The sequence below is a fragment of the Dermacentor variabilis genome, chromosome 3, assembly GCF_050947875.1.
Source record: "Dermacentor variabilis isolate Ectoservices chromosome 3, ASM5094787v1, whole genome shotgun sequence".
Classification (NCBI taxonomy): Eukaryota; Metazoa; Arthropoda; class Arachnida; order Ixodida; family Ixodidae; genus Dermacentor; species Dermacentor variabilis.
The window spans coordinates 8565035-8577510 of NC_134570.1; the positions used below are offsets into that span (position 1 = coordinate 8565035).

The 12476-nt window shown below is 45.3% G+C and overlaps 1 protein-coding gene across 6 annotated transcripts in view; it reads left to right on the forward strand.

Moving 5' to 3' along the window:
* LOC142575120 (uncharacterized) overlaps nucleotides 1-12476 on the forward strand; it is a 132006-nt gene that overhangs the window by 13652 nt on the left and 105878 nt on the right. For all 6 annotated transcript variants that reach the window (XM_075684127.1, XM_075684130.1, XM_075684128.1 and 3 more), the window contains 2 exons: nucleotides 10138-10222; nucleotides 11779-11865. In XM_075684127.1, the coding sequence (XP_075540242.1) occupies nucleotides 10138-10222; nucleotides 11779-11865 (172 nt within the window). The remainder of the gene's footprint in view (nucleotides 1-10137; nucleotides 10223-11778; nucleotides 11866-12476) is intronic.

The following is a 12476-nucleotide window of genomic DNA, read 5'->3' on the forward strand; positions in this document are numbered from 1 at the left end:
GGACTGGGACCGACATCCTGGGCCTAGACGCTGTGGTGGCTTTACAACTGCAAATTGATGATGGGTCTCTGCATTGACTTCACACTTGTCAAGGGCCTGATGGACTCTCGGCTAATGTTGCCACCGACTCTTCACACTTATTTGATGGTGAGCTTGGGTGCACTAAAAACTTCATGCATAAAGTAAGAATCCATGAGTATGCCAAACCTGTCGCTCCTAAGCTGAGCTGTTTGCCATTCTCAGTGAGGGACAAGGTTGCTGAAGAATTGACTTGGCTTGAGAGAGAGGGCATCATCGAGGAAATTGACAACTCTTGATGGGTTTCCCCAGTGGTGGTTGTGCAGAAAAAGAACGGCTCGACAAGTCTCTGCGTTGATTTGCGTGAGCCAAATAAGTCAGTTGTTGTTGACAAGTTTCTGCTCCCACACACCGGCAAACTATTCAATAAGCTGCATGGTGCGAAGCACTTCTCCAAATGGGATTTGGCCACAGCCTACCATCAGGTCGCCCTCGCCCCAGAAAGTAAGGATTTGACATCCTTTATAACAGACCAAGGTCTCTACAGGTTCAAGCGAATGTATTTTGGTCTTGCATCTGCTCCATCTGTTTCCAAAAAAATGATGGTTGAAATTCTGCAAGAAAGTGCTTTGTTATATAAACAATATTATCGTGTTTGGAAGCATGCTCAAAGAACATGACGTAAAGCTGCAGCAAGTTTTACAGGGCATTGACAAGGGCGGGCTGTAGCTAAATGACAAATGCATTTTCAGGACAACGGAACTGCTGTTTTGGGACACTAGTGAGTAATAAAGGGATTCACCCACTGCAAAACAACTTGGCTGCCATACAGAATGCACCTGCACCAGCCAGTAGAGATGCACTTTGCTCATTTTTGGGCATGGTCGGTTTCTGTGCAAAATTCATTCCATGTTACACAGAAGTTTTCGAGCCGCTCCGAGAGCTGCTACAAAAGGATACGCCATTCGTCTGGGACATAAGAAGGCAAGCTTCCTTTGAGGAGTTGAAACGACTATTGACAAGCAAATGCTTAAAGTTGTTTGACCCGGCTCTAGAAACAATTGTTACCACTGATGGATCCACTGTCAGCCTAGGAGCAGTACTTCAGCAGTGTCAAGGCAAGGAATTGGTCACCATCACTTTTGCTTCCAAATAGCTGACAGACCAAGAAAAGAAGTACTCAATAGGCGAATTAGAAGCCCTAGCATGTATGTGGACTAGTGAGCATTGGAGAGTGTACTTGTAGGGCCGCCCATTCATTCTGTGCGTGGACCACCAGGCATTGTTGACATTTATGAGTACTAAAGGAGTTGGTCGGCGACCGTTCAGGATCGCTAGGTGGCATGCAAGGCTGCTAGCCTACAACTATCAGATTGAATTCAAGAAAAGCTCAGAGAATGCTACAGCAGATGCTCTTTGCAGAATGCCACAGCAAGGACAAGTTCAAGAAACAGAACATGAAGTGGCGGAAGAAACAGTATGTCTCATTTCACCATGCGTGACCCATCAAGAATTCATCACTGAGACCATGCAGGATCCCGTGCTACAGATGATCGTCGGCTGCACGACGTCAGCATGGCCATCAAGTAAATCTCTGCCTTTCGAAGCTGTCCCTTTCCACCTTATCTGAGACGAATTGTCTGTCATGGACGGTCTACTCCTTTGGGATGACCAGTTCGTGGTTCCGTCATCCCTGCAGTACCATCTCATGAAGGCGGCGCATGAGTTGCATCCAGGAATCTGCATGACAAAGCAAAGGCTTTGCGATCAATACTGGTGGCCGGGACTGAATAGGCAAGTGGAAAAAATGGTTAAGGCCTGTGTTGTCTGCCAGGTTGCAATCTCGAAGATATAGTAAAAACAGCGGAAGAATTCTCTACTGGCCTGTACAGTACCCAGAGGAGTCAGGATACCTCAGTTTGAAACAGTAATGAACAAGATACAGGAACTCCTCCTATAACTAGCGATGAGGTCAGAAGGGCCTTGCAAGACATGAAACGAGGAAGAGCAGCAGGAGAAGATGGAATAACAATCGATTTAATGAAAGATGGAAGAGACATAATGATTGAAAAACTGGCAGCTGTTTATACGAAGTGTCTATCGACTGCAAGGGTCCCAGATAACTCGAAGAATGCAAACATTATACTAATCAACAAAAAGGGAGACGTTAAAGAATTGAAAAATTATAGGCCCATTAGCTTACTCCCAGTAATATATAAGATATTTACCAAAATAATCTCCAATAGAATAAGGGCAACACTGAACATTAGTCAACCAAGGGAACAGGCTGGCTTCAGGAACGGATACTCTACAATGGATCACATCCATGTCATCAATCAAGTTATTGAGAAATCCGCACAGTTCAATAAGCCTCTCTATTTTGCTTTCATAGATTACGAAAAGGCAGTTGACTCAGTAGAGATACCAGCAGTCATAGAGGCATTACGTAATCAAGGAGTACAGAATGCTTACATAAAGACCTTGGAAAATATTTGCAGAGGCTCTACAGCTACCTTAATTATAATTGGCATGTTGCAGAGAGGAACAAGCTCAATTCACTCATCAGAAAGGTCTTTAAGCTCGCCCTCGGCTTACCTGCAAGCACCCACACCGAAAACCTGTTGAAGCTCGGAGTCCACAACACGCTCGAAGAAATTATCGAGGCACAAGAGCACTCACAGCTGCTCAGGCTATCCGGCACCCCGACGGGCCGCAAGTTACTCGGCGAGATGGGCCTCAATCCTGTCGACCAGTGCCCCGATGCCGTGCGGATTCCCAGCGACATCAGGTCTCACCTGCACATCACGCCCCTTCCCCGCAATATGCACCCCGCAAACAACGTCGGCAGACGTCGGGCCACGGGTACAGCTCTACTCGAGCATGTCCGCAATAGCCGCATTGAAGCAAGCTTCGTTGATGCCGCGGCATATGTCCAACAAGAGGCATTCGCCGTCTCCATCATAGACTCCAATTCAAGGCTCACTTGCTGCGCTACGGTACGCACTTCGAGGCCCGTGGTAGCCGAGCAGGTTGCAATCGCGCTGGCTGTGCTCGATGGTCGCAGAGAGGCAATATATAGTGATTCAAAGGCAGCCATTAAGGCCTACCAAACCGGTATGGTCTCCCCCCAGGCCCTCCGCAATCTCCAAAGCGCCAAAAGTATCTCTCCGCATTCTCTCTTTTGGTTTCCCGCTCACTTGGGGTCGATTGAGGGTTCTCCCTCTAACCCTAACGAGGGCGCACACGAGGCCGTGCGAGGACTCACTGACCGCGCCGCCTCAGCAGTCCCCCAGCCCCGCGGGGAACCCTTGCTTACATTTAATGAAATCACCACACACTACTATCTGTCAAGACGGGTATTCCCCCTCCCGCACCCCGCCTTATGCAGGGCGCGGGCGGTTACCCTTCGGCTTCTACAAGCCCGTGCGTACCCGAACCTCGCGGTTCTTCATGCCATATACCCTGAAAGATATCCCAGTGCGGACTGCCCTGCCTGTGGACTGAGGGCAACATTGGACCATGTGTTGTGGGAGTGTGAAGCTATTGGCTCCTCCTTCAGCGAGGATAGGTGGGCTGCGCTCTTGAGCAGCCCCGAACTCAACGACCAAACCCTGGCCGTCCAGAGTGCCCGCAATCGGGCCGTCAAGCTCGGCTTGGCGGTCCCTACGTGGGACTAGCCGGGTGGCGCGGGGTCTTCCCTGCGTCTTCTCTGGACCGAAATAAAGTTATTTCACTCACTCACTCACCTTAATTCTACACAAGAAAAGCAGGAAGGTACCTATAAAGAAAGGGGTCAGACAGGGAGACACAATCTCTCCAATGCTATTCACAGCATGCTTAGAAGTATTCAAGCTGCTAAACTGGGAAGGCTTAGGAGTAAAGATCGACGGCGAATATCTCCGCAACCTTCGGTTCGCCGGTGACATTGTTCTATTCATCAACAATGCAGACGAGTTACAACAAATGATTGAGGACCTTAACAGAGAGAGTGTGAGAGTGGGGTTGAAGATTAATGTGCTAAAGACAAAAATAATAATGAATAGCTGGGCAAAGGAACAAGAGTTCAGGATCACCAGTCAGCCTCCAGAGTCTGTAAAGGAGTATGTTTACCTATGTCAACTAATAACAGGGAACCCTGATCATGAAAAGGAAATATATAGAAGAATAAAAATGGGTTGGATCGCATACGGCAGACATTGTCAGCTCCTGACTGGAAGCTTACCATTATCATTGAAAAGGAAGGTGTACAATCAGTGCATTTTACCAGTACTGACATATGGGGCCGAAACTTGGAGACTGACAAAGAAGCTTGAAAACAAGTTAAAGACTGCGTAAAAAGTGATGGAACGAAGATTGCTAGGCATAATGTTAAGAGACAGAAGGGAGTGGTTTGGATCGAAGAGCAAACGGATATAGACAATATTCTAATTGACATCAAGAGGAAAAAATGGAGCTGGACAGGTCATGTAATGCGCCGGTTAGATAACTGTTAGAGCATTAGGGTTACAGAATGGGTACCAAGAGAAGGAAAACACAGTCGAGGACGGCAGAAGACTAGGTGGAGCGATGAAATTTGGAAATTCGCAGGCGCTAGTTGGAGTCGGTTGACGTAGGACAGGTAGAATTGGAGATCACAGGGAGAGGCCTTCGTCCTGCAGTGGACATAAAACACGCTGATGATGATGATGTCTGCCAGTCCGTACACTAGACTGCAAAGCCAGTTGTGCCACCCTTACAACCAGTGAAGTTTCCAGTGGCATCATGGAAAAAGTTGGGCATGGATGCTGTGGGTCTATTTGTGAATGCATTGCCAGAATGTTGTTTTGCAATTACGCTTGTAGACTACTACAGCAAATGGCCCGAAGTCTGCTTTGACCCCAACATCATGACTGCGAGAATAACATCTTTCCTACGGAGTGTGTTCAGCTGGGAAGGCTACCATGACGAGCCGGTCAGCAACCACAGGCCGCAGTTCACTTCCAACAAGCTGGAGCAGTTTTTGCAAAACAGGGGGATCAAGCACACCTTTTCTGTGGTATATCATCCACGAGCCAAAGGACAAGTGGAAAGATTTAATGAGTGCTAAAAGAATATATACAAGTATGCTTACAAGAGCATCAACCCTTGCAAGAAGCCATTATAGAATACCTTGGCGTGTACCGTTGCACACCACATGCTACGACTGGTCAGAAACCTGCGTTACTTCTATGTGGCTGGCACGCGCAAACAAAGCTTGACTTGGGGATTTCCCAAACTAGCAAGTTTTCCCAGGAACCTGGCACGGAACTTAAAGCTTTGCGCCAAAGGGTAGCCAAGCATCAACGGAAGAGTAAGCGTTACACGGATAGACGACGAGCCTGCAAAAACATGCTATGATACCTGGGCAATGCATATGTGTTAAGCTGCCAGGTCTTGTACCTAAGGGCACCTGCAGCTATTCACACCCATTCACTGTCGTCAAGTGTTGGCATTAAGGCACATATGAACTGGACGATGGCCGTACCTGGAACCGTGAGCAGTCGGTGACTTGCACTGCGACATCTGAGTTGGCTTCCCATTTTAACGACGTAGCAACAGGCCCTGACTTAGCAGTTTACCCCTCCTCTGAGCTGCAGCAGAGAAGGCCTGATGTGCCGGAACAGCGTGGTGTGCAAGGAGGCTCGGCACAATTTCCAGGTGATCCAGATGTTCAGCCAGAGCAATGCCGATGGACGGTCCCGGACTATGTGGAAGTCCGCCCGGTACGCGAGCACTTCCTGGGCAGCCCGAACCTGTTCTAGGAGTCCGGCCAGCGCGATGCAATCTACTCGGTCCTAGTTCGCCTTCGACTGTGAAGCGCTCGTCCAGGCAGAGAAGAGAACCAGCATGGTTATCAGTTTATGAGAGACTCTAAGCTTAGCGATTGGTTTTATGAGAGGGGAAGATGTTAAGTTTAATGTTTGTTTCTGGATGGTGCCACAAGTAATCTTCTGACCTGTATATATACTTCAATGCGATGAAATAAAGTTATTCATTTGTTGCTTTCATGAGAAGCAGATCCTTTGGCTTGGCGCACACATATATGCTTGCGTGGATACAACACATACAGCACTTACAAGTTTTATACAGACAGTTCAAAGACACACAATTATTTGAGAAGCAATATCATATCGGGAACCTGGGAACGGACTGTTAGACTCCTACCATTCGGTTCTGTTTTCAAGCCAAATGTTATGCTCTGTGGATGGCAGTGCAAGAAGTTGTAACTAGAAAACACAAAAAAGCAGTCATTTTCACTGACTCCTTAAGTGCTCTTAAAACCCGCAATTTAAAATCCGAGCAAGAACCTCTCATCGGCACCATCCTACACACACTCACACGCATAAATCAAAACCACTCAATTCGTTTCTGCTAGTTCGCAAGTCACGTTAGAATCCGTGGAAATGAAAAGGCGGATATGTGTGCTGTTAATGCAAAATACAAAACCGTATCTAAAATAAAGGTGCCCTTTAAGGATAGGCTTCAAGCTGTTTGCAGAGCACTTAATAACAAATGGCAGTGTCAGTGGAACCTGAATGATAACAAATTGCACCTCATCAAACTGATGCTAAGTGAATGAAAAGCCTGCTATCACCAAGAACGCTTCACTGAGGTGATATTATCCAGACTCTGAATAGGGCACACACACCTCACACAATTATCTGCTCACAAAGGAAACACAGCCAATGTGTGACAAATGTCAAGAACCACTCAAAGTACTGCACATTCTAATTACATGCCCACATATCGAAAGACAAAGATAGAAACACTCCCACAATCTATACGTATTGCAAGTGCCACTACACCCCACTCTCATTTTGGGAGACGATTCACTTGTTCCTTTTGCAGGTGTGAATTTTTCAAGGGAACTAGGCTTTCACAAAAGACTTTAAATAGTGCTGGTTTTACTGTTTCTATCATTGACTTTCTAACACCCTGTGTCTGGCGCAGCAAAGCCTAAGTTGCTTCTGTGCCAATAAACCCAATTTAACTAACTAACTAACTAACTAACTAACTAACTAACTAACTAACTAACTAACTAACTAACTAACTAACTAACTAACTATTTTACACTCACAACCTTACCCTTCCTGTGGAGAGCTGCTCCTATATCTATTTTCCTTTACTGTCTATATTCATTTCCTTTTCCTTTTGGGAGGATTTGCTACTAGGCATAAAGAATAAAAGAAAGTTAAATAAAAGCTTCCAACTCTGCATCGTGCAAGAACTGCAGCAGTATCTTGGTGAGCTTGTTGTCCATCACCCAATGGTCATTGTTTTCAGGTACGTCTGGCTTCAGTGCAGCCTTTCTCAACTATTTTGTTACTTTCCTTAATCAAATCGATCAATTTGATTGACAGTTTTTCTATGTTGGTCAACATTTCCATGGGAATTCTTTTACTAGAAAAATTTAGCACTGTCTGCAATGGTCACTGAAAATTTGTCAGATTTGACAATTACCGTATAGACTCGTGCAAGGGCTGCACTTTTTTTTTTACAATTCACGAAGACCGGAAAGAGTGGAAGATAAGGGAGTGACGAAGGGAGCGTAGTTGCAGGGAGAGGCACGAAAAAAAAAAAAAGGAAGCTATGACCTCCAAAATATGCGTGCCGGCGCGCACACATCTCAGAGGTCAACGAAACACAAGTTTTGCTTCCCTCTCGCCTAATAGATGGCGGTAATTGCCTCTGCCACCCAGAGTTACTCTATATGCTCCCTACGGGAGCATATATATATGGCTCCATACTGGAGCCATATATAGTAACTCTACTGCCACCAAAGCAGCGGAGATTCCGAGGTCGGCTTGAGCAAGCTAGAATCAGCTGAAAGCGAGACAATAGCCAAGTCTAAATAAAACCAAGCCAGTTGTCTTTATGGACGACAGCAGTCGAGCTACAAATCTCAAAGGCTATGCTTTTAGAAATTGTCTATTTTACCCATAATTTTCACCATTTATACATCCCTGTATATTTTTTTATTTAGTTTCATTATTTCTAGTTTTGCTTCGCCCGGCAAGCCTGCAGGTACCCTATCAACCCTCTGTCCACAGTAGTCCGCAGTGTATAGCCAAATTGCCATTGCCATCGCCCTATTGTTCCAATTTTCTTTCTCCATGGGCTGTTGTGCTGTTGTCTGACTGATCCATGTGCAACTGATCTTCACGTGCTTCATCGACGTGGACAGCCATTGCCTGGCTGTCACCGCGTCAGTATGGAGAACAGCTCCGTCAAGCGCTGTACTTTCCTGACCGTCGCAAAAAAGTTGGACATCACTGCGGATATAAAGTGCGGAATGAAGCAAGCTGACGCCGCCTGGAAATTTGGGTTGTCCAGAAAGACGGTCAGCGGGATTTGGACCCAACGAGAGAAGCTCTTAAAAGAAGCGCCAACCAGAGCAAGCAGATTGAAACTGCGTAAGTCATCTCATCCTGCCTTAGAAAAAGCGCTTCTTCCGTGGATACAGGATGCACGAAGCAAGAACATGCCGCTCAGCGGACCCTTGGTTCAAGCCATAGCCAGGCAGCTTGTGTTTGGCCTTGGCATTGAGTTTGAGGCCAGTCAAGGATGGTTCGACCACTTCAAGCGTAGGCATGGAATCAGCTACAAAGCTGTTGGCGGCGAAAGCGAAGCTGCTGACGAAAATGCCATAAGGAAGTGGAAAGACGGGACATTGCAAACATTGCTGAGAGGAAGGAAGGCTTGCGATGTCTTCAACCTGGATGAGTCAGGAATATTTTTCAAAATGCTCCCTGGAAAAACGTTTTGCCTTGCTGGTCAAGATTTCAGCAGAGGCAAAAAGTCATAAGCTTGTATTACAGCTATGTTCTGTAGTAATATGGACAGAACTAAAATATAAAAAATTCTGGTTATTGGCAAGTCCAAAAAACCACACTGCCTAAAGAACTACTCTATGAATGTAGAGTACACTGCAAATAAGGCCACATAGATATGTGTTTTTTGTTTCTGTTTTTCTGTTTTTCGAATCTGTTTTTTGATCTCCATGTTGCAAAAGACTAAAAATAGGTAGAAAAACTTGCAAAAATATGTCGGTCAGAAAACCCGTACCATAAGCCAGCTATCGGATGCCCTACGAATCATCATAAAGCACCAGTGGGTTGTGTAGAAGCTGTTTATGAGCTTCCGCTGTCCTGTAGGAAGAAATACATCGGACAAATGGGAAGGTGTCTTAATGACTGGTTACGAGAACATAGTCTAAATGTGAGAAATAAGCAATACGGTCATCTGTCAACTCACTGTCAGGAATGCGGCTGTGGGCCGGTGTATGGGTCCTGCCGGGTTCTTGCGAACCACAAAGATAAAGATGTGCAAGGGATTATAGAGGCTCAGGCTATCTGTTGGAATAGTGATACGTGTCTTAGTGCTCCTTCGGTCAACTTGTTAGATAAGGAGACGGCATTTTTGGATGGTTAAGATTTGGATGAGGTACCACCACTGTGCATAGGTTATATAGGGGGTTGTTCCCTGAAAATACAGTGTTGAAGTTAGCGCATTGTGGTGTCGTCTACCTTCTGTCCTTGTTCACTGGCGCTAAATATGCTTTCCAAGATGGAACACCTCCTGTGCTGTTGCCCATCCTGCAAAAATGAAAGGCTTTTGCCCTCTCGCCACTCTAAACCCACTGGATGGAAGGCATTTCTTATTGAACAAGATCCTGGGACCATTGCCACATATCACAGCTGCAAAATGCTATGAAAGCACTGCTGCAATTTCTTAAGGCAACCAAATGGAGCAACCGTCTGTGATACAGTGCTGGAGATTTTCTCTATGCTGGCAACATCAACACTGTAATTTCTCTCCTAATCTTTTCCTCCCTTTCCCACAGTGCAGGGTAGCCTATCAGGCTACTCAGGCTTAGTCCTTGTTAACCTTCCTGACCTTCATTTATCCTTCTCTCTCTCCATCTCTCTGAGATTGCCAACACATTTCATTGAGTTTGTCAGAACAAGTTGGCTGCATTTTCAAGTAACGGATTACAGGCTTGATTTGTGGCAATTTGAATGCGAATTTTTCTTCTTTGTGCGTCATCATGCCAGTGCAATCACGCATTGAGAGCTTTCCATTTCTGTGTGCCCTTTGCAGCCCTGGAGATGTACCAGAAAGGCTGCAGGATACAGTGCATGGCGTTAAAATGGGAGTGGTGAACCCTAAGTGTGATAATGCCAAGGTTAGTATGAAAGATGCATGGCTTGACATTGAAGATCATTTTTCCATGCTTTTCTGGCCATTATTTAATATATATATATATATATATATATATAATTTATTTATTTTATTCAGAAACACTAAATTTGGCTAAGTGGATGAAAGGTCTGCTATTGGCTCTTCATGAATTTTGCCACTCCACCTTCACATTTTTTTGCATTTCTCTTAAGTTGCAAGCGCACTCAGTACCCCAGATATTTTTTGTGAGAGTGGACAAGCTGGTTCAGGCTGTTAATTCAACTGTTGCCATGGCACAGCATCATCGCTTAGTTTCTCTCTTTGGAGTTGTCATAAGTACCTCACGAAGGTGTGTTCATATGGAGCCACAAAAAAATGTTAAAGGGGCCCGAACCACTTTTTATCGAAGTGGAGAAAGACATTTAAAGTGAAGATAGGCTATTTCAGAACCACTTTGCCACAAAAAGTGCTCCAATGCGTTCAGCAGAAGCGGAGTAATCGGCAATCAAACACTGCCTCAGCTGTGCTCCCCTTCCTCCTCCAATGCCCTGCACTGTGAAGGCTACGACGGAGACGTCACTGTGGTGCGCAGTTCAAATTTCCGATTTGGTGCTTATGCCGCGCTAAACGTAAGCCAAACGCGGCTGTCCTCAGAGAGCCACAGTGCGCTTAGCCACTGGACTCGTAGCGGCACCTCGCAGCGGCTGCGGTGTAGCCGAGCGCAGCTACCAATAGCAGCCGCGTATTGGAGTGTGCTTTATGACGAAATAGAGCACACAGAAAAGAGCGAGTTTCGTGGGGTTTTTGAAATGAGAGCGTTTGAGGGAAAGGTGACTTCGCGCTCCGCTTGCGAGCTTCACGGACTGCGTACGATAGCAGAACTTGGCTGGTATGTTTCATAATGCTGAACTTGCCTGAGACGTTCACAACAGCATATGCTACCCTCGGACTATGGTATTTCACCAAGCCCGAGGGGTGGTCCAGGACCCCTTTAATACTAAACAGTGCAGAGTTATGGGCAGTGAAATTCACCATAAGAAAAAAGTAAAAAAAAGAACAACTTTGTTGTTCACTCTTTGCATTGGCCGTTGTCAGAACTTCCTTTGTGTTGCTGAACTGTGTTTACAATTTCTGCTGTTTTCGAGATTTGTTTCTCATTTTCGCTATGATTTGAACTAAGCAAACTTATATCCAATACCTTTTCATGTTGTTTAGTAACAGCAGACAAATGGGAAGTTTTTTTGTCTTTATCTGTGTTGTTTATTAAAACAACACATTGTAAAATGTGGTTCAGTGATGTCATCTTCTTCTTATGATATTGAGTTCATAAGTATACTGAATGCTGCATCTTGTGATGAGGGAATAAAATTCTTTTCATAAAATACCAAATACCAAAAAAAGTGGCACACACTCCCTTGCATTATTTCCATGCACTTACGGAGCATATTTGGTCATGACGTGAAAAAGCAGGCTTTTTAAATTGTTGTGTAGCACAGGGATTCTTGCATATTATGTTGAGAACAATTATATTAATTTGTTTTTGTGAATGTTCTTGCCCAGGTAAACATTTCTGTCGATTTTCTGGATGATCCAACAGTCTACGTGTGCTTCCACCCCAAGGCAATGTATCCACTTGGAACAGTTGCTGTAAGCCATTTTTTTCCTTCATATTTTTCATACAGGTAGACCTCAGCAATGTTTGCTTTCTTTCTTTACATGAAAAGTCACCTCAGTGTCTTTAGCTTTTGTTGCAAATTGTTATATTGGTACAGGAGTATTAGCTCTGTAGACAAATGATACTAGAGCATTCACGATACTAGAAGGCGGGAGTGCAAACACAGACACAAGTAGAATGAAAAAAAATTCGAGCAGAACTCATTTACGATGAATCTCCAAGTACGCAAATAGCTGAAATATGTGATGTGCGAGGCGTGTACTGCATCCGAGCTGTTCTCTCGCGCTTCTCCCTTGATACGTTGCGCCATGTGGCAGCGGTGTCATCAAGTTCACGCATACCCAGTGGCAAATACACAGTGACCCAAGTTGTGTTGGAGAGGCTCATTGAAGAGTGGCACGTACCCACTGGCACATGCCCATGTGAATGGCCTGCATTTTAGGCTGATTTGAGTGCAAGTGCGCTGATAGCGGCACGGCTTATATTCATACAGGCTGGTACGCTTCCGTGCTGCATCTATTTCTGCCTTATCCTGAATAAAGATGGAAAGCAAGCACTTTGATGCACATGGGGCACAGTGCAG